This window comes from Eumetopias jubatus, unplaced genomic scaffold (genome assembly GCF_037043125.1).
Source record: "Eumetopias jubatus isolate StellerSeaLion01/CBP00866 unplaced genomic scaffold, mEumJub1_p1.0 scaffold_5, whole genome shotgun sequence".
Taxonomy (NCBI): Eukaryota; Metazoa; Chordata; class Mammalia; order Carnivora; family Otariidae; genus Eumetopias; species Eumetopias jubatus.
Window position 1 is genome coordinate 126250272 of NW_028274811.1, and position 26182 is coordinate 126276453.

The following is a 26182-nucleotide window of genomic DNA, read 5'->3' on the forward strand; positions in this document are numbered from 1 at the left end:
GGCTATATTACTCATACACAGTCAAATGCTATTTCTCACAGATAAACAGTTATATTTGTGACATCTTCATTTGAGCTAAAATTAACCTGCAGACAGACTGGATTAAAACTTCTTGAATGACAGCCCTGATAGTGTTATTTGATTTGTCACACTGAGAAGTTTAGTCCTAAGTTTAGTATCAATATTTGGTAGTGGACTTGATCGTAAACTCTTCAGTGCAATATAACCTGCAGAGTTTTAAAAGTCAGTTACAAGTTCATTTGAAGCATATGGCTCTATTTTTATTTATTTCAACTAAATGATCCTTATACAATAAGACAACTAAATCTGTAATAAGAATGATGCCAAAACACCTTGAGGAAGAGCTGAATAACCACACTGTTTTGAGATGATGCATCCTTGAGCTTTTCCTGACCTCACGCCTTGTAATTTCTACATTTCCATTTTGCATTGACTATAACTTGCAATGTAAAGGATGGTTTGGATATGGTTATCTTGGATTCCTTGAACTCCTGTTCAAAACTATACTGGAAGGGGGAAAACAGGAAACTGATCATCTAAAGGTCAATAAGGCATCCCAAATAATCAATTAGTTCCTGGAAAAAATTCCCTATATTCCACATTATTCACCAAACAAGTTCAATCATTATCTACCCTTTGCCCTGGGCTACAGTTTATTCTTCATTGGAAGGATGGACATATGGGACAATTTAAATGCCTATGATGGAGAGACCCTATCTGATCTACTATTTATATTTAGAAGTGATAATTATAAGAATGTGTAAATGTATAGCACATGCCATATTTAAACTTCTCAGGTACAAAAACCAAGACTTCATAGAAAGAAGACATAGAAAAGGATTAACCTTGAAACTTGGTCAGCCTCTATAAAAAGACTTTTAAGTATCCAAATAGCCAACTGCCAAACTCAAAAATAAGTAAACAAACAAACAAAAAAATAAAAACCAAATATTTGAACTAGTTGCTTTTTTAGAAATAAGCCTAATAATAATAATAACAATAAAGTTTAGATAAGCTCCTACTTCCTGTAATAACAATACTTTGGGTAACCAACTATTTAGCTCTAAACTAGCTCTAAACAAGGCAACAGAGAATAGAAGTTATAGATAGAGATATCTGAATTTATAAAGGACACTGAATTTATAAAGCATTGTGGGCAAGTCTAATTTCGGCTGGGGCAACATCTACTCTACCCGTTTTTTTTTAAATCAGTTCTAAAATAGATTCTGAAATCTCAAAAAATATTTTTAAATATCAGCATGGATATAGTACTATTATATTCTGTCACACTGACAGCTTAAGTTTTAAATTAAATTCTGAAGTTTGGTAGTGGATTTGATAATAGACCCTTTAATAGAATGTAACTGTGAACTCCTTCAGATTTTATCCCAAGTTCATTTGAAGCAGATACAAAATGTAGAACTATATACAATGCAGAACCATATGGGGACAAAATGACTGTTTGTACTCAGTGCCCTATGCCTCCTTCTTCACTGTTTCTACCCTGATTTTTTAAAAAAATTTTTGGTAAATGATTCTTCTTTTTTTTTAAAGATTTTATTTATTTATTTGACAGAGAGAGACATAGTGAGGGAGGGGACACAAGCAGGGGGGGCGGGAGAGGGAGAAGCAGGCTTCCCGCGGAGCAGGGAGCCTGATGCGGGGCTCGATCCCAGGACCCTGGGATCCTGACCTGAGCTAAAGGCAGATGCTTAATGACTGAGCCACCCAGGTGCCCCAGAAATTCCTCTTTTCATCTCAACTTCTAAAGATTGTAGTTGGGTGTTTGAGATGGACATGTTCAGAAGCCTCAGGCTTTCATTTCTGAAAACGTTTCATTTGAAAAAAATTGTTAATTATTTATATAAAAATAAACCTGCCAGGAACTTTCCCCTCTAAAATTGCTTCACTAAGCTTCCCTGAGCTGTAAGGGCAGTCGCCCCTTTCACTGCCTCGCTCTACTGCCCCCTCGATGCCCACGAGCACAGAGATCTCTTTCCATTAAGGCATTGTTGTTGGAAGGCAGTAATTAGGCCTCTGGAGATTAACACTTGGATAAGTTTTTAAAGATCAGGCAGTAGGCCTGTCCTTGGTGAAAAAAAGAGACAGATGCAAGCACTCCTTTAAGCAACAATAGCTTTATTATTCTCCCATGCACAGTATTCAAGAATACAATTTTAAAATTGCGAGCAAACTTCAGAAACTTAAAGACTGAACTGTGTTACAACCAGAAACACCAGAGATTGGTTTCGGGGAATGGCTCAGGTACACAGGTCACCCAGATTTTGAGCGGACCAAGGGGGAGGTCGCAGTAGGGCAGCCATGGTCAGAGGTTAAAGGACTATATTGGATAAGTCTAGGCTACTCGAGCCACTGTGAAAACTGTTCTCCCCAGTTCTAAACAGATTTCTATTTTTCCTCCAGACCTCTGAATTTATTTTTAATTCCTAATGAGGTAGTGGGAAAAGGGCATATATATTTAATTTATGGCTTTGTTCTTTATTGTTCATATGATAAAAAAACATTTCTTTAGAATTTGTGTGTTTTGCCTTTAGTTAAACCCCATTTTATTGGAATACAATGGTCTTTAATAGAACATAATGTATGTTACTTAAGTCTTTAAATTTATTTGTTTAATATAAATAAATTCAACTAAAAAATTCACATCCTTCTCAAATGTCCACGAAGCACAAAGATTCTGGAGTTTAAAAATACAATGCTGACACAAGATCAAGGATTCCTGGGCCGACTTGTGTAATGCACAGCCAGCTACTTACAAAGCTAAAACTAGACCTGAGAGCCACATTTGTTTCCTATACAAAGCACCAAACTGGTACTAACATTCTACCAATATCGTGCATTGCAATGGGTGAGCACTTCACTTCGGTCATTATATTTATTGTCTACCACTTAAGTTAATGGCCCTTCGTGGTTAAAGATGTAGAAAGAACTTAAGCTAAAAAAATACACCCTACACAAACTCTTTATCCGTATATATTATAAATTACAAACATATACATTTCCTGAGAAGCCGGATGCTCATTTCTATCGTTTTATTATCACATATGCTCCCACAGATGATGAAGTTACATATGAATTCTAGACCCTGATGAATGCTGTTGATTTGTTCCCTTATTCTTATGAACAACTGGCTGTACTAACTCTCATTTTCTGAAAATGTTCTCACTCTACAAAAAACATCAGTCTACCATTCAGCAAACAGACATCTGTCCTTTTGATCTGCTCTGAGTTCCTTCTGGTTATTCTCTGTGCCCTCCCTAGTCTCGCCCATGGCCTTATTCTAATCAGAAGAACTGGGTAGGAGGACTCCACTTTCCCTCCATGCTCTTAGCTACTGAGGACTTTCCCACTTCTGTCTGAGCACCTCACCATACCACTGAAGTTGCTCAAAGTCTGAATCTAAATAAGGGCATTGGTACTGCGATTTATAATTCTTTTCTAAGTGAAGATAAAAAACTGGAAAACAGGATTATAAATTATTCTGTCAATCACCTGATGATGGTTTCCCTTTTGCTGGAGGAGTTTTTGAAGGGGTTTCCTTCTCCTTTTCTGGCTCAAGAGGAGGTGGGGGAGGAGTAGGCCGAGACTCAGCCAGGGGGACTTCTTCTTTTTTCTCAGCTTCCTTTTCTTCTAATTTCTTTTTAACTTTGAAAAGATAAGAAAAATGGACCTTTATTAGAGACTCTAGACACCTGCTATTTTACTTGAACCAAGATAAGCCTAAATTAATATAAAATTGCCCATACTGATTTAAGTTTAAATTCATGTTTTAAGGCCTTCCCTTAAATCATCCAGTCCTTAAAGCTAGGATTTGAAGCCTTCTCTGCCTGGTTAGAAACGTTGTTTTCTTTTCTTTTCTTTTTTTTTTTTATTAACATATAATGTATTATTTGTTTCAGGGTTACGCTCTGTGATTCATCAGTCTTACACAATTCACAGCGCTCACCATAGCACATACCCTCCCCAATGTCCATCCCCCCATCACCCCGTCCCTCCCACCCCCCACCACTCCAGCTACCCTCAGTTTGTTTCCTGAGATTAAGAGTCTCTTACGTTGTTTACTTTGTGGATAATGATTATGATGATGATGATGATATGTGTGTGTGTGTGTGTGTGTGTGTGTGTGTGTGTTATGGAACCTGGACTGGATCGCCCAAAAGAAGAACCAAGCGGCACTCGCAGATCTTGGAGGGTAGGAGGTTTATTTAACGCCAGCGGGCTCAGAGGAGAGTGTTCTCCAAAGGTCTGAGCCCTGAGCACAAACAAAAGGAGCAATTTATACACTTCTACTTCCATATACTTGGCACTTTTGGCACGTGCTTGAAGCGGGGCAGGGAGGAGGACCTGGATGGGTGCGTGCGGGAAGCAGAGCAGGGATAAGAACACGGAAGAGCCCTGGGGCAAGGACTGGGACTCTCTCACTGGCTCAGTCGGCCATCTTAGGACACAGATTTTCCTTATCATGTGTAGCAGGTAGAAAGGCTTGTTGACAAGGGATGCCAAATGTAAAAGTAACAATCTAAATGTAGTTAATGTAGTGGAATAGGAAAATAAAGGATTACTTCAAAATTAACAGTGGAAAACCAAGGTAAAGAACGCATGAAGAGAAGGTGAAGAACAAAGTGACTGAAGCCTTGGGGGTGGGAATGAGACAGAAGGGGAAAGCCTTCCAGACTTCTGGGAGTAAATGCATGCAAAGTACATAGATTAGTGCATAGTACTCAAGTCTTCTTAATAATTCTTTATCTCAAGCAGAGACTATTTATTGGACTTGAATTGTGCCTCAAAGGAAAGGATGGGTCCTAACAATGAGATCAAACTCCCACCACTACTGTTAATAAGTAGTAAAAACAACAGTAGGGGGGCGCGCCTGGGTGGCTCAGTTGGTTAAGCAACTGCCTTCAGCTCAGGTCATGATCCTGGAGTCCCTGGATCGAGTCCCACATTGGACTCCCTGCTTGGCAGGGAGTCTGCTTCTCCCTCTGACCCTCCCCCCTCTCATGTGCTCTCTCTCTCTCTCTCTTTCTCTCTCTGTCTCAAATAAATAAATAAAATCTTAAACAAAACAAAACAAAAAACAGTAGGCCCAGTTCTGGTTGCCAGAGAGAGGTCAGGAAAACAAAAGAGAAAAATCGCTGCCCTCTGAAGCCTGCATTTTAGCGGTGGTTGGCAAACCATAAACATGATGAGTAAGTTACTTTATAGAAGGGGTGGGTGGTGGCAAGTGCTATGGAGAAAATAAACAGAAGAGAGTAAAGAGGATCAGAAGTGCTGGGGGGCAGCCTTTTAAGTTTTAAATAGAGGGCTGAGCAGTGTAGAGTAGCCCATCAGCCTGGGGCCCTGGAGAGGAGGACATGGCTGGTTCTTGCTTTTGTAGGCTCTTCTTGCCAGTATGGCCCTTTGCCTCTCACCATTCAGGTTCACCCTTCCTGTCCGGCCCTCCCCGGCCTCCCTGGCCTCACCAGCCCTCCTCGTTGGACATGGCAGCAACTACTGACTTTACCACGGGCCATGAATACCCTCACTCTTGTGTGGCTATTTCTTTTTATACGTAGTCCCTCTGCCCTTAGATTCTTTTCAATTCAGCAAGCAAGGAGGCTTATTCTATTAGATGTTTTTTCAAAGTGCAAAGTAAGGTTTTTTTTTCTGATTATAAAAGTAACACAGAATTATTGTTTGCAAAAGTCCAACAATTTAGACGAATAAGCAGAAAGGGAAATTGCCTATTAAGTTTCTGTCCCCCTCTTCCTCCACCGTCCAGTACTGTGGAGACTGCCAGATTCTTTCCTGTGCATATATATTTAGTAGGGTATTTAGTATATTTAGTAAAAGTACATACTTTTAAAAACAAAACCAGGACTATTTTCTATGTAACCAGCTTTTTCCTACTTAGAAGTATATAATGGTCACTTCTTTACCTCAGAATATATACAGAAGTACCACATCCTTTTATTTTATTTTTTTTTATTTTAACTTAGTCAGGAGGTTTAATTCAGAGCATTGGGCTAGGTCAATGTTTATGGTTTTAATGATAAAATACCTGTTCAAGTGATTAACCAACAGGAATGTAAAGTGAATGTAAACTTAACTAAGTGGCAGTTGAGCTGTTGATGTATTTAGTGATTGGAATGTAAAATCTTCAGGAAAATGTTGAAGTGAGTCTGATAGCTGGCAAAAACAAACTGATTCTAACCTGTAGATGTTTGAAGCTACAGCTTAGAATTGGTGTTTCTGCCTCCCAACCAAGACTTTTAAGATCACTGTGGGTGGTTTCCTCCAGCCTCCAACCTAATTTCTGACGGTCAAATAACGTATTAAGCTGCTTAAATAATATATGGATTGGTATTTGTTTTGTCTGAGAGTTTCACATGGGTGGTTATTGGGAGGAGACATTTGGATGTGGGAGTTTGTCTTCCTAAGCGTGTGCTCCTGGATCCTCATGGTATTTATGGCTTATACCTATGTGCTAGTTTGGGGTCAGCTAATTGATACATTATGGTGGTTAGGTCATGAATGTAGTGACAGGAAACAGCATGCTATCAAGGCAGTTTTAGAATCCTTGTGGTATTATTTGACCTTTTTTATTATACCAAGAAGATGCTGCTGTCAATACAATTAGGGGTGACTGATAAACAAAAGAGAAAGATTTATTTTTCAAATCATTTTGCAAAGGTAAAATTCTCCATTGAATTCTGGCTTTGGCAGTGTATTAGCCTAAGATCCTTTTCAATAATAAATTTCAATAATACTACGAAAAGCTAGTGGGAAATTATTATTGGTTGAATGAAGGAGGAAGGAGGTCAGGATAGTTTAATGTGATAAGATGTATTCCGAAAGAAGGCTTATAAAATAAGTAGTTAATAATCAGTAAATTCACATCACATCAAGATTCGGGGAAAATAAACTGTCTAGGGTTTCCATCCTAAAAGGAGGGTTAACTCCTGAGGTTAATTTTAACTCTGCTATTTTTTTTTCACATGAAAACAGTACTTTCAGTGAGATGACTTATTTTGATGAAATTAAAACAAACAGAAAAATCTCTTATCTAGAAACATCTGCAGCAGAGAGCTAGAGAAGATACTTGTAGATAGTATAACCCAAATAAAAAAGAGAACTTTGTAATTGTGTTTTCATTTTTCCCTAAGTTCATTAAAACCACCCATTTCGGTTACATAAGTTCAGAATTATAAAGAAATGTAATTACCTTTATTCTCTTTTTTCATTATTTCTGTCATAAACATTTCTTTTACTTTATGGCATAAAGACTCTTTATCTACTTCAGCATTGATTTTTATCAAAATATTTTCTGGCTCTGTAAACCATTGCTCCAATAAAGGCCAGTTGTCCAAGAAGCCTATAATCCTGCAAAAATATTGTATGATAACATATACCGATTAAAATAGTTGAGCAACATTAGGCATGATTTACCCGGCACACATAAGGAAAAAATAAGCTGCCAATACAGTTAAAACTGAAAAAGCAACTCCAAAAAATATACAGGCAGTGGAATATTAATTACTTTGAAGAAGAAATTATTTAACCATCAAGCCATATTTTTATGAAATATATGAGAGTAAAAGAAGATTTGAAAAGGCCACCATTTCAGGAAACCTTCAGTGTAAGTTTGGTTCACTCAGTGAAAATCTACAGGAAGATCACCTGCACTCACAGTAGAATGAACTCTGAGAGCACTTCTCAAGGTAGCTACAGTTTGAGGTACAGCCTGAGGTCATTTGTTTTTCTCTTAGAGACAAAAGTTAAAGAAATCTCTGAGTAAATGTAGATAGCTCAGACTTACTTGCTTGACTCAAAAATAATCTTGGAACGATTCCTGAAACTTTCTTGTCTTCCTTGAGAATAGATAAACTCAATGTAGCTAATAAGCTAATTAATGTAGACAATTACTTTTCTCTGGCTCACCTCCTATTTTTAGACTTCTCCGGGTTTCATAAAATTGTCTAACTCTTAAGTTTTCTGTTCCAGTGAGCAAACTGTGCACAACCAAGAGAAGGGTGTTTTTTTGGTTTTGGGGGATTTTTTTTGTATAACATCATTTTAGCAAAATGGAAGTCATTTTAAACTATACTCTGGTCTGATGCCTAGCTCTTTAAAATATCATGATCTTCACTGGCATTTGCTGAATGAGGGCTAAATTAGGAGTCCATGTAATGAACCATAAAGGGAAGTGTCACCTGATTTAATTCTCCTCTTCCCATTCTAGGATAACTTGCGCTCTGAATATGAAAGCTAGCACATAAATGTTTCACTCACCATCAAAACTATTTAGTTTTGTTTTACTTGTAAGAGGCTGAATGCTAGAAAATACATCTTTTTTTTTTCTATATCTGATGATTCCAAAGTGACTGATGGTCAGTCTGTTCAAAGGGCAAGAAATAAGGAGGACAGTGAGTTTTAGACTAACCTATGCTGAATCTGATCTCTTAAATTCTGGTCCTCATCCATATCTTGGTTTTCAGCAGCTACACGTTGAGTGATGTCTTCATGAGTTTCACTTGAAAATGCTTCAGCTATGATATGAAAATTATTTAATTAGATAATTTGCTAAACCAAAGTTTCGGTAGCACTGCTAAAATTTACTGATGCAAGACATCCAAAATCATCTGAGCCTGCCATTGATCCAATATTCATTAAAATATTTAACAACATGTTGAAAGAGTATAGTTTTGGGATCAGACTCAAATTTTCCTTGGAAACTGAGGAAAATGACATATGATACAACATTAAAGAGGAGCTGTAGTCTCAATGTGTAGGATCTCAGGACTGACTCTGAAGAGGTGAGAATGAAAAGTGATAGGTCATCATGAAAAACAAACTAGGAAATAATGAGAAAATCAACACTATGGTATAAAGATTAAGAATGAAATAACAGGGTGGCCATAAAGTCAAAACATATGTAAAAATTATTTGGTGACAGTATGTTACAATCCAGTAAAGTAAATCACCTTTCTTTCTAGACTCTGTGATCTTTCCTTATAGGGTAGACATAAAGGAAACTGACCACAAGAGACCAAAAACAAAAACAAAAACATCCTCAACAGCTCTGACTGAGTCCTATTCAGGATTAAATGGTACAAAGTCCAGAAAACTCATGAACTTAGAATAAATAGAAAGTCATAAAGAGGGAAGAGACCCTTGAACTAGATTAAAAGGAATTCAGTCAATGCAAGAGAACACTGAAGGGTGACCTAATCTTGTTCAGGAAAATGGAGAACCCTCACAGGATATAGCAATCAGTTTTCTCTGTTTACATTTAGGATAGAAAAAGATGAAGTGATTTAGAATACAGAATAATGCTTTTAGGTTATTTATAATACCTAAAGATTACTGGTGTCCATGATAGGTGGTGGAAGAATGTGGGAGCTCTTCTCAGGAGGCGCTATCCTGCACCATTTCATGGTCACTCTCTCACTTTGTCAAGGACTTCAGCACATCTATCAGCATGCCTCTATCCCCAACTCCACCCTGGCACGGGTCTCCCTTCCCCTTCTCTCCACTTGTGACACTCTCTTTCCAAGACCATGTCCACATCCTGGATTTTGGGATCATCTTGAATGGCTCCATCTCTGCAGTCTTAAAGACCTACACTCCTACTATTTGTCTTTCTAGCACTCCCATATACCTGATGAATCTTTCCAACATCATCCAGTCCCTACACCCTTTCTCCCAAATTTACCTGCATTATCTTGACTTTTTATTTTCTAGCAAACCTGAGTTGCATAGTTGAACACTCCAGCTTCTCTCCCTCATCTAACAACTTCGATTTGTGTCCTTGAGCTACACCAGCCTTAGCTGATATTTGTCTCTCTTTCCAAGTCTACACTTGAACTGGTAGGCATCTTTGAAGGAAAATACAATTTCATGACTTGTAACCTCACTAATTCCTTGGCTCAAAAATCAGCTGAGTAGATAGATAGATAGATAGATAGATAGATGATAGATAGATAGATAGATAGATAGATAGATAGATAGATAGATGATAGAGAATCTGAGATAAACTTCTTGAGAGTTCTCTTCACTCAAGCTCTCCACCTCTTCACCTCCCATTCATACCTCAGTCCACCCCAGACCATCCTTCATGGCCCCCTACTCCATTGAAATAGCTCTCATTCCATTCACCAAAAACATCAAGGCCAATGGACATCCTTATCTTACTTGATTTCTCTGTTGTATTTATAGTTAAAATTTAGCACACAATTCTTAAGTACTTTTACACATATTATCTTATTTTCACAACATAACTTGAAAAGCAAGATCATGATTCTGTAATGGGCCCCACATTGCACAGGTCATAAATGACAAAGCAGGGATTTGATTCCAGTAATCTGACTCCAGGTTCTGGACTTCTTTTTAATGCTTAAGCTGTTTGTTGAACTATACCCACTGAAAATAATGCATACATGAATATTTAGCTCAATGACCTCACAAACTGAAGACAGCACCCAGATCAATGAGCAAACATTATCAGCCTTGGAAGCCTCTCCCGTTTCTTCTCAGTTACTGTTAGTCACAGAAGTTACCCTTATAGGGCCTGCACTCAAAACCTCTCTATTCCTCTCTCCATACTATGAACACTGCTGCTCCCTCTCAGGCTGGCCGATGAACTGAGGCACTGGCTAAAAACCCAGGCAGCCATCTAGTCTCCCATTCTGACACAGCTTTATGCTCCTAGACTGCCTGTTCCCTCTCCTTAGGTCTCCCTGGTCTTTTGCCTACTGGGTTTGAGTCTGGCGCCTTTTCTCTCTGCCCAGCCTTGGCTGGCCCGATATTCAGCCTTTGAGCCCACCAGGCTTTGGCTGTAAGCTGCTTCCTTGTGATGCTGTTTTTCAGACTTCTCCACAGACTCAAGCATTGCATGCAGCTTGCTGCACCCGACCCTAGAGACTGGGCTCTCACGCCCCAACCTGGGCCTCAGGACCCCAGCCCCTACTGGTCTGGGATGGGAATAGTACAACTTGATTTTGAAAATCTGTCCTTTCTTGGCTTATGAGACACTGCTTTCCCTGGCTTTCTTCCTCTCTCTAGCTGCTGCTTCTAAACACTTCTTCCTTTGCTCTCCCCAGTAAATTCTGATGTTTCCTGAGGGTCATCCTGGATATTTCTTTAAAGCACATTTTTATTCCTAGGCGATACCTCTCACCTTCAAATCCTTAACTTTAGGACATGCTTCCTTCCTGACATCTAGCCCCATTTAGAGAACTGTTCCCTCAACATCTTAGCTTGAAAGTCCACAGGCACTTCAAATTCGACATTTCCCTACAGGATCTCTATGTGTTTCTTTCCATATTCTCTAAGTAAATGATATCATCATTCAAAACTGTGTAGGTCAGAAACTTGCATTCATCCCTTTCTCCCTGTGCTCCATCTCCCATCCTCGCTGATCACTGAGTTCTGTGATTTGCCCTGTAAATACCACTTGAAGCCCACCGTTCTCACCTTGCCTCTCTCAGCTGTCATAATCCTTCTGTTGTTTTTTAGAGGATAATAGTTTTCTCATTGGTTTTATTGCTTCCAACCTCACTCCCCTTCCAATGCATCCTCCATCCTGAGCCAGAATGACCATTATAAAATGCATATCTAATTGCATTAAATCTCAGCTTTAATATCATTCAGTAATTTCACATGGCTTCAGGAAGATGTTCAAACACCTTAGCTTGGGGCAAGAGTCCAGCTGGCCCATGCCTACTCTCCAGGCTCGTTTCTGCCCCTCCTCCCTACCTTGCTGCCTCTCAGCCCTACTAGCTCCTTGATGTTCTCTAGATGGACCATGCTCACCTGCCAAGGTTTGTGATGTGTTTCTCTCTACCTCTCTTCCTTTCTTGGCCTGGTTAACTTCTTCCCATGCTAGGTACACCTAACTATATTATAATAATAGCACACAACTAACTGTATTATAATAATCAGCTTACTTTTGCTTCTTACACTACAACTTGTAGACAGGGATTTGCCTTTCATTTGTGTATTATCAGTTCCTGGCAAATTATAAATCTTAGATAAATGTTTACTAGTGGCACCATTTTAGCTACCTTCACTCTAGACCAGTGCTATCCAATAGAACTTTCTGAGATGATGGCAACATTCTACACCAGTGCTGTATGATATGGTAGCTACTAGCCACATGTGAACATAAAATGTGGCCCGTGTGACCGAGGAGTTGAATTTTTAGTTTATTAATTTTAGTTAGTTTAAATAGCATGTGTGGCTGGTGGCTGCCATGTTGGACACACAATTCTATACTGCAAACTCTTGGTTCCTTAGCTACAATTTCCACCAAATTCTTTGAAGAGAGAATCCATTTCTTCTTTATTGCTCTACATGCAGTGCATAGCACAGTGTTTGGCACGCAGCAAGCATGCTATAAATAACAAATGAATATATGAATGAACAAAATATTATAGATGGGTAGAGTCTTATCTGTCTAAAATAGTTTAAATGGGGTCTTGCTTAACATGAGGAGAGTAAATTGGCAAAATGATATTTCAAAGGCCATTCAACCTAATATTCTAAGAAAGAAAAATCTTTTTTTAAGAAAAATCTTAAGATGTGAAAGAATAACACTCTTTCTTAATTTAAAATATTTTAATATGAAAACTACAGACTGATTTTCAAAGTTGTGGCTATATTTAGCATACTCAGTTCTGATCAAAATAAGTAAGAACTATAAAATTAATGATTTCATCCTAGTTTTCATGGTTTAGGTAGCCCCAATCCAACAGCTGGCTCAGTTCACTTCAGACCAAGAAATATGCAATGTTAGAAACATATGGTAAAAAGAAAAATCACATTGTGCTTTAATACTAATTTCTGAGGGTGGATAAATAAGACTGAGTGTATATGTGCACAAAATCTGACAAAGGAGAAGCTCACCCTGTAGTAGTGGAGAAAGGGAATTTTTAAGCCTAATTATAAGTCAAAGGTCAAGAATTAAGAAATTAAACCATTTAGATGTTAACATCAGCTTTGACAAATCTGCCAGAATCACTTGTCATGTAATTTTGATAGGGAATTGAAAGAACTCAAGGTGGACTGAGTTGGACTTCTTGAAAAATTGTTGCCAATTGATTTCCTCCTGTTTCTGAAACATACAACAGTAAGCTTCCTATGGAGGCCCGAGAGGGTAGGCAAACCTTCCGAGGCCCTTGTAGGGTTATAATCAGCTTCCAGGAACCCTCTTTTCCACAGGTCTCTGTGTGCCCTTTGTAACAACTTGACATATCCACTTTTAAGTCAGATTGATCTTGAGTTCGGGGTCCGGTTCTGTCGCCAGTGGGCCATGGGTTGGCAGTGTTCTCAGCCAATTCTCAGCTATGTCCTGAACAGGATGGGCAAGTTGGCTGGAGAAGTAGAATCATCACAGCAGTCAGCATAGCTCCTACTCCCTTGTATGGCTAGAAGTAAGTTCTCTCTTTTAAGATCTGGTAGACAGCATCCAGTTTACACGACTGGGCTCACCAGCTAAAGTAGTATCTAATGGTTTTGTCATTTCATTTAAGTAAACAGTAGACCTCAAAATCACACAAACTCAAAATAAGGATGAGTGTGACTTTGGACAAGTCAGGTGTTCATGCTTTGAATTCCTATCTATAAATAAAAACACTGAAATAGATGATTCCCTAGGTCTCTCCTAGCTCTGAATGTCATTGTATTATAACAATAGCAGTAATAAAAGAATGATAAGGATTACCATTTGTTAAAGGCTGATTTTTTAAAAAGGTAAAATCAAAACTCTGAAACAAAGGCAAAATGGCATTATTTAACTCTCCAGTTAATGAGGGACCAGTAAAATGTTACAACCAGTTCAAATGAGAACCCGAGTAACGGTCATATCTACAGTCAGGAATGCTAAAATAGATGTTAATAGATGAAAAACTGGTCACTCTGTATAGAGCAATCTAATACTTGAAATCTCTTCAAAAGTTTAGAAATTAATATATATTGATTGAGTAAAAATTCATCTGCTTGTCTATGCACAAGAATCATTTGACTTGCCATTAGTTTCTTACAATTTACTGTTATAGTAGGTCTGAGTCAAAGCCAATGAAAGGCACAGACTTCTATAGATGCAGATAGTCCAAAGTGCCCAAAAGACTATACTCAACGTTCTACTGAAAGGCTATCTAATAATCTCTTGTTCATTTCAAAGTCTTCCATAATTCTTCCTGATGTATTTGCTATCCTGTGCCAGATTCTATCCTAAGTGTTTTACATTAATCTCATTTAATATCTGTGGTATTGTGATATAAGAAGAAATACATACTTGGTCTTTTTCTCTGGCTCCTGACAAAGAGCTTGTAATTTCCTGAGTGATAGGTGTGAGGAGCATTTTTTCTTATTCATAATAAGCCCCTTTCACCTTATCTGAGTTAATGCTAGTGGGATGATTCTTGGAAGATGAGACCTGGTTGCCAGAGGAACCAACCATGTGATTAGAAGACTGGAACTTTCAGCCTTGACCCCAGACTTCTTGGGAGGGGTGAGGGGCTGAGGGCTGAGTTAATCACCAGTGGCCAATGATTTAATCAAATCGTGCTTTTTAAAACAGCCATATAAGCTCTAAACCAAGGGCTTTAGAGAACTTCTGGGATGGTGAACACATCCATATGCCAGGAGGGTAGTATAACCCAAACTCCACGGGGACCAAAGCTCCTAAGCTTGAGACTCTTTCAGACCTTGCACTGTATTTTTCTTCATCTGGCTGTTCATTTGAATCCCTTAGGATATCCTTTATAATAAACCAGGAATAGTAAGTGTTCTTTCTATGAGTTCCGTGAGCCATTATAGAAAGTTCAAACCTGAGGAAGGGTCATGGAAACCCCCAATTTGTAGCCAAGTCAGACAGAAATGTGGGTAACGTGGGAATCTACTACTTGAAACTGGCATCTAAAGTCGGGGACAGTCTTGTGGGGCTGAGCCCTTAACCTATGGAGTCTGCCCTAACTCCCAGTAGTTAGTGCCAGAACTGAATTAAATTGGAGAACACCCAGTTGGTCTCTCCCAAGAACTGGAGAATTGGGTGGTGTAGGAAACATACACATTTGCTGTCAGAAGTGTTATGAGTAAAGAAAGTTCTCCTTTAATACCTGTAACAATACAATTATAGATTGTGAAACTCAGGTTTAGAATAACAAAGTATCTTTTCCAAGGTCAAATACCTCATAACTTGGAAAGACAAGGTTCAAGAAGATGTGCTTTTCCCATAAGTATTTAATTTGAGGAATAAAGTAATACTTTCATTTCAATGGCAAAAAGTAATTAAATAAACCATGAGTGTTGGAAGGACTGTTCAACTCCACCACGTGAGAACTTCAGTCAACTGATACTTGTTCCTCGGACTTCACGCACAATCTCAGGGAAGGATGTTACCAGATCCTTGCTTGTGGAACAGATGTGATTTATGACCTTCATTATGGTGACCCACCACAATGTACCAGACAGCCCCAAGAAGCTCCTCCACGCATTCAGATCTCAAAAAGGGTGCCCCTGTGCCAGGGGAGCTGCCCAGTTGAGGGAAGGGTTCAGTGAGATGCATGCAGTCAGCACAGAATTCTCTGCTAGCTCTCTGCAGTGCTGAACACGAACAGTTAAAGCAAGAGGCAAATGCGCTCTGCTAGACAATTCTCTGGAAATCTGAAATGGATTCCTATTACCACTTATAATTGTAAATAGGAGTATTCACTGATTAAGTCAAAGAAGGAATGAACAAAGAGCTTTGAATTATAAAAAAGAATATCAAAACAAAGGAGAAAGTGTCCAGCTTACTCATTGTGTCATTCATGCGATCCAGCGAGGAATTATCTGAAATATCTAATAACATGACAAAATCAAATGCAGAAGGGGGAGGAGGCACTTCTTTGGAGGTTGTAGGATCAATAGCCAATGTGGATATTTGTGCTCTCTTTTCCTCCAGTTCTAGAACCTCTCTGCTGCAGCCTGTGAGAGCTTCCTCCAAAAGCTTTGCTTGGTTTAATGTCATTGGAAAACCATCCAAGACCCATCCTTGAGCCACAGGTATCTCACTAAGTTGAAAATGGACACACCATGAACATTTTGATAGATACAAGTACTTTGGAAGTAATAATACAATGAATCTTGCCTTTACCTTTCCTTTAACTCCACAGTAAGCTCCTTCCATGCAAATGTTATTACTTTACAGCTAAAATTAGGCCTATGAATGTACCACAATCACTCCTTTGCTTAAAATCTTTCTGTAGGTCCCTGCTGCCCTCCGAATCTATTCCAGAGGCCATAACATGGTATTTAAAACTAACTGGCCACAACTTACTTCCCTATAATGTCTTGTCTTTCCCAGTCTCATACTATTTACTTCAAACAAACAGATCTCCTCACTGTTAGGTGAGTATGTGTTTCATTTTCTAGCCTGTGTTCATAGGCAGTTCCTCCTTTGAACCATTTCTCATCTACATATTGTGGGATAACATACCTCACAGGGCGGTTGTAAGGATAAACTGAAATGATTCATTTTAAAAACCCAGCACCGAGCTTAGCACGCAGTGGATACTCACATTGCCAACCTGAAGAGTCACTCTTATTCCCCCCAATCCAGCCTGGAGCCATAACTGCCTAATCTGAACTCCTCTGGCTCTCATTCACTTCGCTATAAAATTAATAATTATTGTCTTTCTTGAATGAGAAAAATTCAAATGAGTCTTCCTTATCTCAATTAGATTATAAGTTGCCAGGGCGTTAGGAGCATTTCTTGGGGTTTTGCTTTCAGGGCAGCATCCTCCATAGAGAATAAGAGCTCCAAGAATTATTATTTGAGGCTTTTAAATTGAAAAACAATATGAAAAGGGAAGAAACTTCAACTCGGCTCTTCTAAATCCCTAACTGTGTAAAATTGAGATTCTGATTTTGGGATTAAAAGTTATGACTTCATTTCTTTCTCTGTTAGAACTCATATTAAACAATAGAATCCCCTTCTCGCCTGTGTAACCTCTCCTTTCTCATTGCCTTCCTATCCAGCACTGACCAGCCTTTGGATTCCTGGGTTCACTTCCTCCTCCTGAAACATAAAACAAGGAAGGGCACTGGCCTGTGACCACACAGTTAGGGTCTCTCTGCTCTATAATGTGTCCCTTGGCTTTTCCAAGTATCTAACTTTTCCTTAAATTCTCCGCAGGGAATACAGTCAGGTTCGAATCTGACCTGTATTCACATCTGCATGAGTGAAGTCAAGGCTGGTAAAGTGGGGGAAGTGAAATATACGAATGTATATCACAAAACATATCTTCATCTTGCTGTATGTTTTCTTATGTAGACAAGTAGTATTTATTAGATGTTAAAAAAACATTTCTATATAATTCTTTATATACTTCTATCTGATAAAGAATATATTAGTAGATTAAAAAATACATACTTAATAGCATTTACTAAGATGTTAACTAGCAACATGTCAGGAATGCTCTTTCCTTTCTTCAGCAACTTTTCTGATTTTGCACCAAGCCGAGCACGCACTGTCAGCTGTGAAAATAAACAATGAATGGTAGAGTGCAGCTAATTTAAAAGTCAGAATCTGATATTTGGGGGGAAAAATTAAATGGGCATGCTCTCTGGTGAAGACACTGATCATCTGGCACAATTCTGGAGTCAGCCAAGTATTTAGGGGAAATGTATATGTAGATTTTGAGGCTCCTCTGTTGTGGCTCTCTCCTTTCCAAGATCTTCCTCTCAATTTTCAGCTGCTCTGACATCCCCAGCCTTCATTTCCTAATACTTTCAATCGAAACTATTGAAGATCTCTGATTGAGTGCTAGTCAATCTTGTGCTACGCAGACATGGCGTGTCTCTGGGATAACCTGTACGAGCATGGCTCTTGCCCAGTAAGTTCCCTTCATTCAGTGATCCAATTTCATACAATTTCTGCTGGTTGGTGCTGCTTGTCTGTCTGCTGCTTTGCTTTTTATGGTCTGCTTTTGGCCTTCAAATAATTCACTTTTCTATCTTGTCCAGCATTTATAATGTTATCTGAAGAAGGGCTAGTCCAAGAAAGCTGCTCTATCAACAGGAAATTCCCTAGAGCTTATTCTTAAATCAGCCACCAGTGAGTATTTTGTAAGTTAAATGATATTAGATCTCTACTTAAAACCCTGTAATGTTTCCTTGTTTACTTTAAATGTCCTAGTCATGCCTATAAGGCTGACCTGATCTTTCTCCCTTCCTGCTCATCTCTCTAACCTCATGCCTTACTATTATCCCACCTTGCTGGCCAGGCACCTTCCTGCCTCATGGCTGCCATCCAGCTATTCTTACTGCCTGAAATGCTGCCCCAGATGTACTTGGCAGGTTCTCTCAATCTTCTTTCGATCTGGTTAAACCTCTCTTTCTCAAGGAGGCCTACTCCATTAATACAGTAACCTTCCTTCCCTCTTTCCCCACCTCCTTGGCCTTAGCCTGTGCTTCTTACCCCTTACTCCACTCTACATTTTCTTTCCTCCTGGTTCATTACCATCTAATGGGTCATATAATTCATTTACTGTGTTTATGGTTTGTTATCTGTCTCTCTATATTAGAGTGTAAATTCCTTAAGGTCCAGCAATCTTGTCATTTCTGTTCACTGATATATTCCAAATAATTACAACAGCGCACACACACACACACACAAGTGTGCCCTTGAAGTGAATATGGAATTTGGAGGATTTGTAACTCAATAAAGGCAAATATAAAAATACACTTAGTCTTTCTGCTAATTTATATTTCAAATATATGGAGTAAAAATTATAAAGTCCCCTTTATCACTGTCTCTAAGCCCATTTCCCTCCCCATTGGCTATCATATTTATAGTTTGGTGTATATCCTTCCAAAACTTTTTCTTTCTTTAAGTAGTTCTGAAATCTAAAATATTTGAAATCTAAAATTGTTTTCTAGGGGCACCTGCGTGGCTCAGTCAGTTAAGTGTCCGACTCTTGATTTCAGCTCAGGTCATGATCTTCAGGGTCGTGAGATTGAGCCCTGAGTTCAGGTCTCTGCTGGGCATGGAGCCTGCTTAAGATTCCCTCTTTCCCAAGAGGAACACTCTTACACTGTTGGTGGGAATGCAAACTAGTGCAGCCACTAGGAAAACAGTACGGAGGTTCCTCAAAAAGTTAAAAATAGAACTACCCTATGACCCAGCAATTACAGTACTAGGTATTTATCCAAAGGATACAAACATAGTGATTCAAAGGGGCACGTGAACCCCGATGTTTAGAGCAGCAATGTCCACAGTAGTCAAGATATGGAAAGAACCCAGATGTCCATCAACAGATGAATGGATAAAGAAGATGTGGTATATAGAGGGTATTATGCTAAGCGAAATAAGTCAGCAAGAGAAAGACAAATACCATATGATTTCACCCATATGTGAAATTAAAGAAACAAAACATAGGGGACCATAGGGGAAAGGAAGGAAAAATAAAATAAGATGAAAACAGAGAGGGAGGCAAACAATAAGGGACTCCTAACTATAGGAAACAAACTGAGGGTTGCTGGAGGGAATGTGGGTGGGGGGATGTGGTAACTGGATAATGGGCATTAAGGAGGGCACTTGATGGGACACCTGGGTGGCTCGGTTGGTTAAGCATCTACCTTAGGCTTAGGTCATGATCCCAGGGTCCTGGGATTGAGTCCTGCATCAGGCTCCCTGCTCAGGGGGGAGCCTGCTTCTCCCTCTGCCTGCCACTCCCCCTGCTTATGGGCTCTCTCTCTTTCTCTGACAAATAAATAAATAATTTTATTTTTTTAAATGAGGGCACTTGAAGTAATGAGCACTGGGTGCTGTATGCACCTGAGGAATCACTAAATTCTACCTCTGAAACTAATAATACAGTATATGTTAATTAAATTGAATTTAAATAAAAAATTAGAAAAAGATGTTAGTTGAAAAAAAAAAGATTCTCCCTCTCCCTCTGCCCCTGTCCCCTCTAAAAAATAAAAATTAAAAAAAAATAAAATTTTTCCCAAGGAGAAATGCATAATAAAAGTAATTAAATGTAATAAAAATAAAGCAAATAAAATCTCAATACTATATGAGGAAATATTAGTTTCCATTAGAAGTAATAGTCAGTGAAATATAAATATTTTTCAGGGTTACTACAAAATTCTGTAGAGTCACCACTAAGTCTAAGGAGAAATTCTGGGAAAAAAATTATTTAAAGGTAAAGAGAGTAGGAAAGGAAATAAAAGTAATAAATTAAGTGATAAAGAAAAATACATAAATATAAACTTGACATAAGACTAAAATTTTTAAAAACCACGTATATACCTTCTTACCTGGCAAAACTGAATAGCAATTTCCACCACTTTAGAGATAAAGAATTTAAAGAAAATTAAGTCCTGGCAAAACTGAATAGCAATTTCCACCACTTTAGAGATAAAGAATTTAAAGAAAATTAAGTAACTTAGATTTAGTTAATATTTTACCATCATATTTACTTTAAGTAGGCTCCACGCTGGACGTGGAGCCCAACGTGGGGCTTGAACTCATGACTCTGAGATCAAGACTTGGACATTTAACCGACTGAGCCACCCAGGTGCCTCAATATCACATTTACTTTAAACCAAAAGAGAAGCACATTGCTATTTCATTCCATTTGAAGACATATCAAGAAACTATGAATCATGACCTATTTCAATATACTAGTAGCCAAAATTAGGTTATAGTACTTACTTCAGAGAAATTATCACTTGATTTGACTTCTTCAACTCTTATAGTTTTATTTGTATCTGTACCTATTAACAGAAAAAGTGGTAAGAACAAACCCAGTATTTACCACAAGTACCATTAGTACTTGATCTTCTATGGCTTTGGACAGATGCGTTATTGGGTCCAGCCATGCCTGAGATGCTCAGAGGAAGGATCACCACAGCATGGCTTCACCGTCCTTCTACCACATTAAAATCCAGTCATTATGTGGCTTGGCGTTTTCTACTTCCTTCATTCCATTATGCCTCACCGATAATAGTATCATTAGAAGTTCTTAAATACAGCTTAGGTTTTCTTTTCAGAAAACTAGCCAAGTTTCTCAAGAAAATTTGTTGAAATGTTAATTCATTAATTTTTATTTTCCTAAATTATCAAGTTATAGGTAATAAACATGTGTAAAAGTAGAAAATTCTAGAAGTCAGAAGTGTTGTTAGTTAAAATCTACAGAAAAAACAAGTTTTCAGAGTCCATTTATAATTAACTGGACTTCTGTAATAAAATATGTCATACAATACTTACAATAGTTTAAAAGTCAATTAAAATTATCTTGTATTGAACACATAACTGAAATAAGGGACAGATTATGCCCTTTTAAAAGATGCAAAACTCAGCTGCTCTAGGAGACCTGCATGCTCACCACACTGTTCAGGGGTGATGGTGATAATGACTTTGGCACAGGGGGATCTGAACTTTATGCTAGAATATGAGGAAACTATTAAATACGGCAAGACTTCACTAGCATAGCTAGAAAAGACATTTAAGATTTAACATTGTTTTCCTTCACTGTTTCTAAAAAGCATCTGAAAGACTAGAACCCAGACCCCAAGGGAGATAACTTTTCATTAGGTTTGGAGGATTTGGTTCTATTTATGTGCCTTGCTCAAGGCTGGGAATAAACTTAACTTTGTCTAGGGAACCACTCTTCAGGTGGGTGCAAGAGACCAGACCCTGCAGCCTCCCTCAACACAGTGAAGGGCACAGCAGCATGCAGGGAGCCCCAACAGTACCACTCACCCAGATCTGCACAGGCGAGAAGAAACAATAAAATACCATCTCCCTGCAAAGCCAGGAAGAGGGAGGATTTCTCCTGACTGTTATCATAAGCACAACAAAACTGAGCAACTACTTGAAGGAGTGTAGAAAGATTCCTTCTTAATATTCATCTCTTATCACTAGCTGTAGACAAAGGTTAGGGACTTCTGTGTTTATCTTGCTCTCTCTGTTAAATGACCAGGTACACAACTATGCAAAACTCCCCCTTCTTTCCCTGAAAGCAAGTTTGTGCTCACATATACCTGCATGAACTATTTATCTGTCCACCTATCTAATGTAAATAATGGGTGATTTGTTTTGATATCTCACTTACTAAGTATAGTTTTATCTTCTGTTTCTGGCAATGCTTCCTCTGAAGCTGGATAAGGTGAAGATACATTCTGTAGATCCTTTGGGGAGAAAACACACACACACACACACACACACACACACACACGGATTGTAACATTGTTATATTTTAATAATATTTAACATTTTATTTCTTCAAGTAAGGTTTACACTATCTTATCAATAACATTGGTATTAAGAAGAACTGAATGATTTCTGAAAACAAGTAAAATTTGATGACTATTCTTACAGAAATAGTAACCTATGGTGTACTCTTTCAAATGACCTTTAATTCTATGTAAAATACAGCAACTGCTATTTTTAAAATACAGTGAAACCTGAGAAAGAGATAGATTCTATGGAAAACCATTTTAGAAAGAACAGTCCTAGAGGTGTCAGTCATAGCCATAAGGGAACAAAGAAAAAACATGTACATGATCTATCATCCAACTGATTGAAATACAGAATAAGAGGCAGTCCACACTTCTTCCAGTTATTCTTTTTTTTAAGATTTTATTTACTTATTGGACAAGGAGAGAGAGAGAGAAAGAGAGAGCCCACAAAAGCAGGGGGAACAGCAGAGGGAGAGGGAGAAGCAGACTCTCCACTGAACAGGGAGCCCCATGTGGGGCTCGATCCCAGGACCCTGGGATCATGACCTAAGCTGAAGGAAGATGCTTAACCAACTGAGCGACTGAGCCACCCAGGCACCCCTTCTCCCAGTTATTTTCATAATTTGTAGTTAAATGGTATTTATCTTGCAGCCCGTGCAAATGATCTGGATTAGATTCTCTGCTAATTTATTCAATTGCAGGGACAACATAAGGCAGGAGAAAGAAGGCTGGATTTAGATTCTGGGTTTCCACTCAAAACACTCATCAACAAGCCTTCTGACCCCGAGCAAACCAATTCATACTTAGGACGTCTACTGTTTCCCTTTTAAAATGCGGGTGCTGGACAGCATTATGATTCTCAAGGTGGGGCCACATTTTCATATTTTCTGCCTTAGGATCTTCATGCAATAATGCAGCAAGATGCAATATTGATGGGAATGTGACACAGGTAAACCACAAGGAAGACCTCCCCCTTCTCCACCACCCTTCCAATTGAGATCTCCTCGAAGATCACATTCAGCCATCCAAATGTTTTTTATATGGTTCCTGGGCATCCCTCTGCAGAATAGCCCCGTGAGCCAGGGGACCAAGCTTGGCATCCCCCTCTGCCCTTCTCCGCTCTGCTCCAGCATCTGCCTCAGCCACTGCGCAAAGCTGGCACTGGTCTTTAACTATGCAATGGATACTCTGTCGTTGGCCACTGCCAAGGTCTCCGTGATGAAATATCACTCCAGGAGCTAATGACTTGGTGAAGTCCCCCCTCCAACACTCATACCCTACCCTCCACCAATCCCTTGCAATTCAGCCCCTTCACCCCCTTACCAGTCTCACCAGCCTGTGGCTCTTTCTTCAGGAGACTGTCTCCAGCTGATGGTAACTGGGCATGAAGTGGGCCAACCACCCTGGATGACCCACCAGGCAAACTAGGGGGCGGCAGGGAGGAATTTTCTTTCTCATTATAAATACTCACATAGTAACCTTGATTTTGCCTCTTGGTCCACAAAAGTCTAAAATATTTTCTCTCTGCGCCTTTACAGATAACGTTGCTAACCTCTGGTCTAGAAGATCTCTTAGATTCCATCCAGCTTCAGATCTCTAGACTATGAGGAGCAGAAAAGAAAACTAAAGTCACACTTGCCTGGATTTCTTTGCTCTTCTCTTGCAGAACTGGTAGAGTCTTTTCTTCAGCTTCTTTCTCAATTGGTAGAGCCTCACTGATTTTTTCGTTGTCATGAAATGCTTTGATAGCTTCTTGGACAAGAATGTCAACAGAAAGTACCTGAATAGGAAAGTCTAAAGTGCAAAAGACAATTTTATTAATATCTTTTCATTTAGGAAATTGACATAATTATCCTTCTGTGCTGGCTTCGTCCAATAACACTGTCTCTAGGGCCTCCTACAACTGTCTTGTGGATCAAGCCACTTATTTTTTTTTTTATTGTGGTAAAATTCACATAACATAAATCTAACCATTTTAACCATTGTAAATGATACACCTCAGTGGTATTTACATCATTCATGTTGTCCAACCATCAGCACTATCTTGTTCCGAAAAATTTCATCACCAAGAGAGAAAACCCTCTTTCCCATTAAGCATTCACTTCTTATCTCTCTATCCCTGCCCTGGTAACCACTAAGCTGTCTTCTGTTTCCATGGATTTGCCTATTCTGGACATTTCATATAAACGGAATCATACAATATGTGGCCTTTTGTGTCTCGTTTCTTTCATTCAGCATTGTGCTTTCAAGGTTCATCCGCGTTGCAGCTCATAGCACTACCTCACTCCTTTTTTATGGCTGAGTAATATTTCATTATATAGATTAATATCACTTTTATTAACCATTCATCAGATGACAGGCATTTAGATTTTGTCCCCACCTTTTGGCTATTATTAATAGTGTTGCTATGAATATTCCTGCACAACATTTCTTTTGAACACCTGTTTTCACTCCTTTGAGGGTATATATCCCCTAGTGGAATTGTTGGGGCCATTATGGTAATTCTTTGTTTCATTTACTGAGGAACCACCAAACTGCTTGCCATAGTGGTGACACCACTTTACATTCCCACCAGTAACATATGTATGAGGGTTCCAACCAACACTTCCTCACCAACACTTGTTATTTTCCTTTTTTTTATTTACACCCATCCTAGTGGGTGTGGAGTGGTATCTCACTGTGCCTTTGTCAAGCTGCTTTTCAAGGAGGTCCTTTTAACATCTCAATAATGATCTACCCTTGTCTGTCTTGGAAGAGTTTAAGATGGACTAGTCTCTGCAAATTGTGTTTTCCAGTGAAAACAGTAAAAAATAAGTATAACTGAATAAAAACTAATTAAACAGATGGAAACCTGGGCTTCTAACTGAATGAGCTTCAAAAGGAAAAGCCAAAGGTTCATAAAAAAGACAGAACTCCATGGATGTGAAGAATTAATACATTTATAATTTTAAGTGGATTTCTTTTGTATTTGTTATAAATTATTAATTTGCCCCTTCATTGGTAGGTAAATAAAATCTATGAGGAAAGTTTATAACTTGTTATTTCTCAAGACTATGCACACCATTATATAGCATACTCATATATCCAGGTTTGCTTGGGACAGTGCCAGTTTATGACTCTAAAATCCTAAAAGTGTCTGTCTTGGACAAGTAATTATATGATCACTGTATTACAAAATTTTTGATGACAGAGTTTCCCAATATATCCGTAGATTCTTATGTATGTTGTCTACAGACATAGTCATTTGCAGCTACAGTCAATGTAAATAGAATCCAGTAAGTGAAAAAAAAAGAAGAAATTCTACCTTTTTGTAGAGCCTTTAGAGCAATGGTTTTTCCACTAAATGTTTTCCCCAGTAAGCACCATTTAATAGCAAATGAAGGTAATTCTGGTACTGTTGATTTGACTTGAGGAGGATGAGATTTTTCAATTAATCGGTGAATCACATGACCCAAGATGTTATTGTTGGGGGGTGGTAAATTTTCTACCATTTCTTCTGGTAAGGCCCACTCTCCAACCATGTTCTGCAAAATAACAATGAAATAAACAAAACAGAATATTCTTAAAAGTGGAATTTAGGCATATAAAAATTTTTAATATTGAAAATAAACTCAAATTATAGCAAACAAAAGTAATACTTTAAATAATTATGTTACATAAATGAGTAATAACATAAATAATATGTTCATATTAGAGAGCAGAAAAAATGAGCTTCCTATGGAAAAGTAAAAATCCTTAACAATTTATGAAAGTAGGCATATTGAGTTGAGACATATTGTAACTCAGGATGAGCATAAAGACACTTAAATTGAAGCTACCCTCAGTAAACAGATCAAAGAGAATAATAGTTTATCTGCTATCTTATGCAAACACTAAGCTTATTTTAAGATATTTTAATGTAAGAAAGATAAAAGAGAACATTCATGCC

At 38.5% G+C, this 26182-nt stretch overlaps 1 protein-coding gene across 1 annotated transcript in view; it reads right to left on the reverse strand.

Moving 5' to 3' along the window:
- The window catches only part of SPEF2 (sperm flagellar and cilia associated 2), a 143608-nt gene that overhangs the window by 53903 nt on the left and 63523 nt on the right, over positions 1-26182 (reverse strand). Inside the window, 9 exon segments of the mRNA XM_088023707.1 lie at positions 3535-3687; positions 7247-7404; positions 8465-8570; positions 15820-16076; positions 17438-17541; positions 20726-20787; positions 22128-22203; positions 23894-24048; positions 25559-25778. Of these exon segments, the coding sequence (XP_087879833.1) occupies positions 3535-3687; positions 7247-7404; positions 8465-8570; positions 15820-16076; positions 17438-17541; positions 20726-20787; positions 22128-22203; positions 23894-24048; positions 25559-25778 (1291 nt within the window).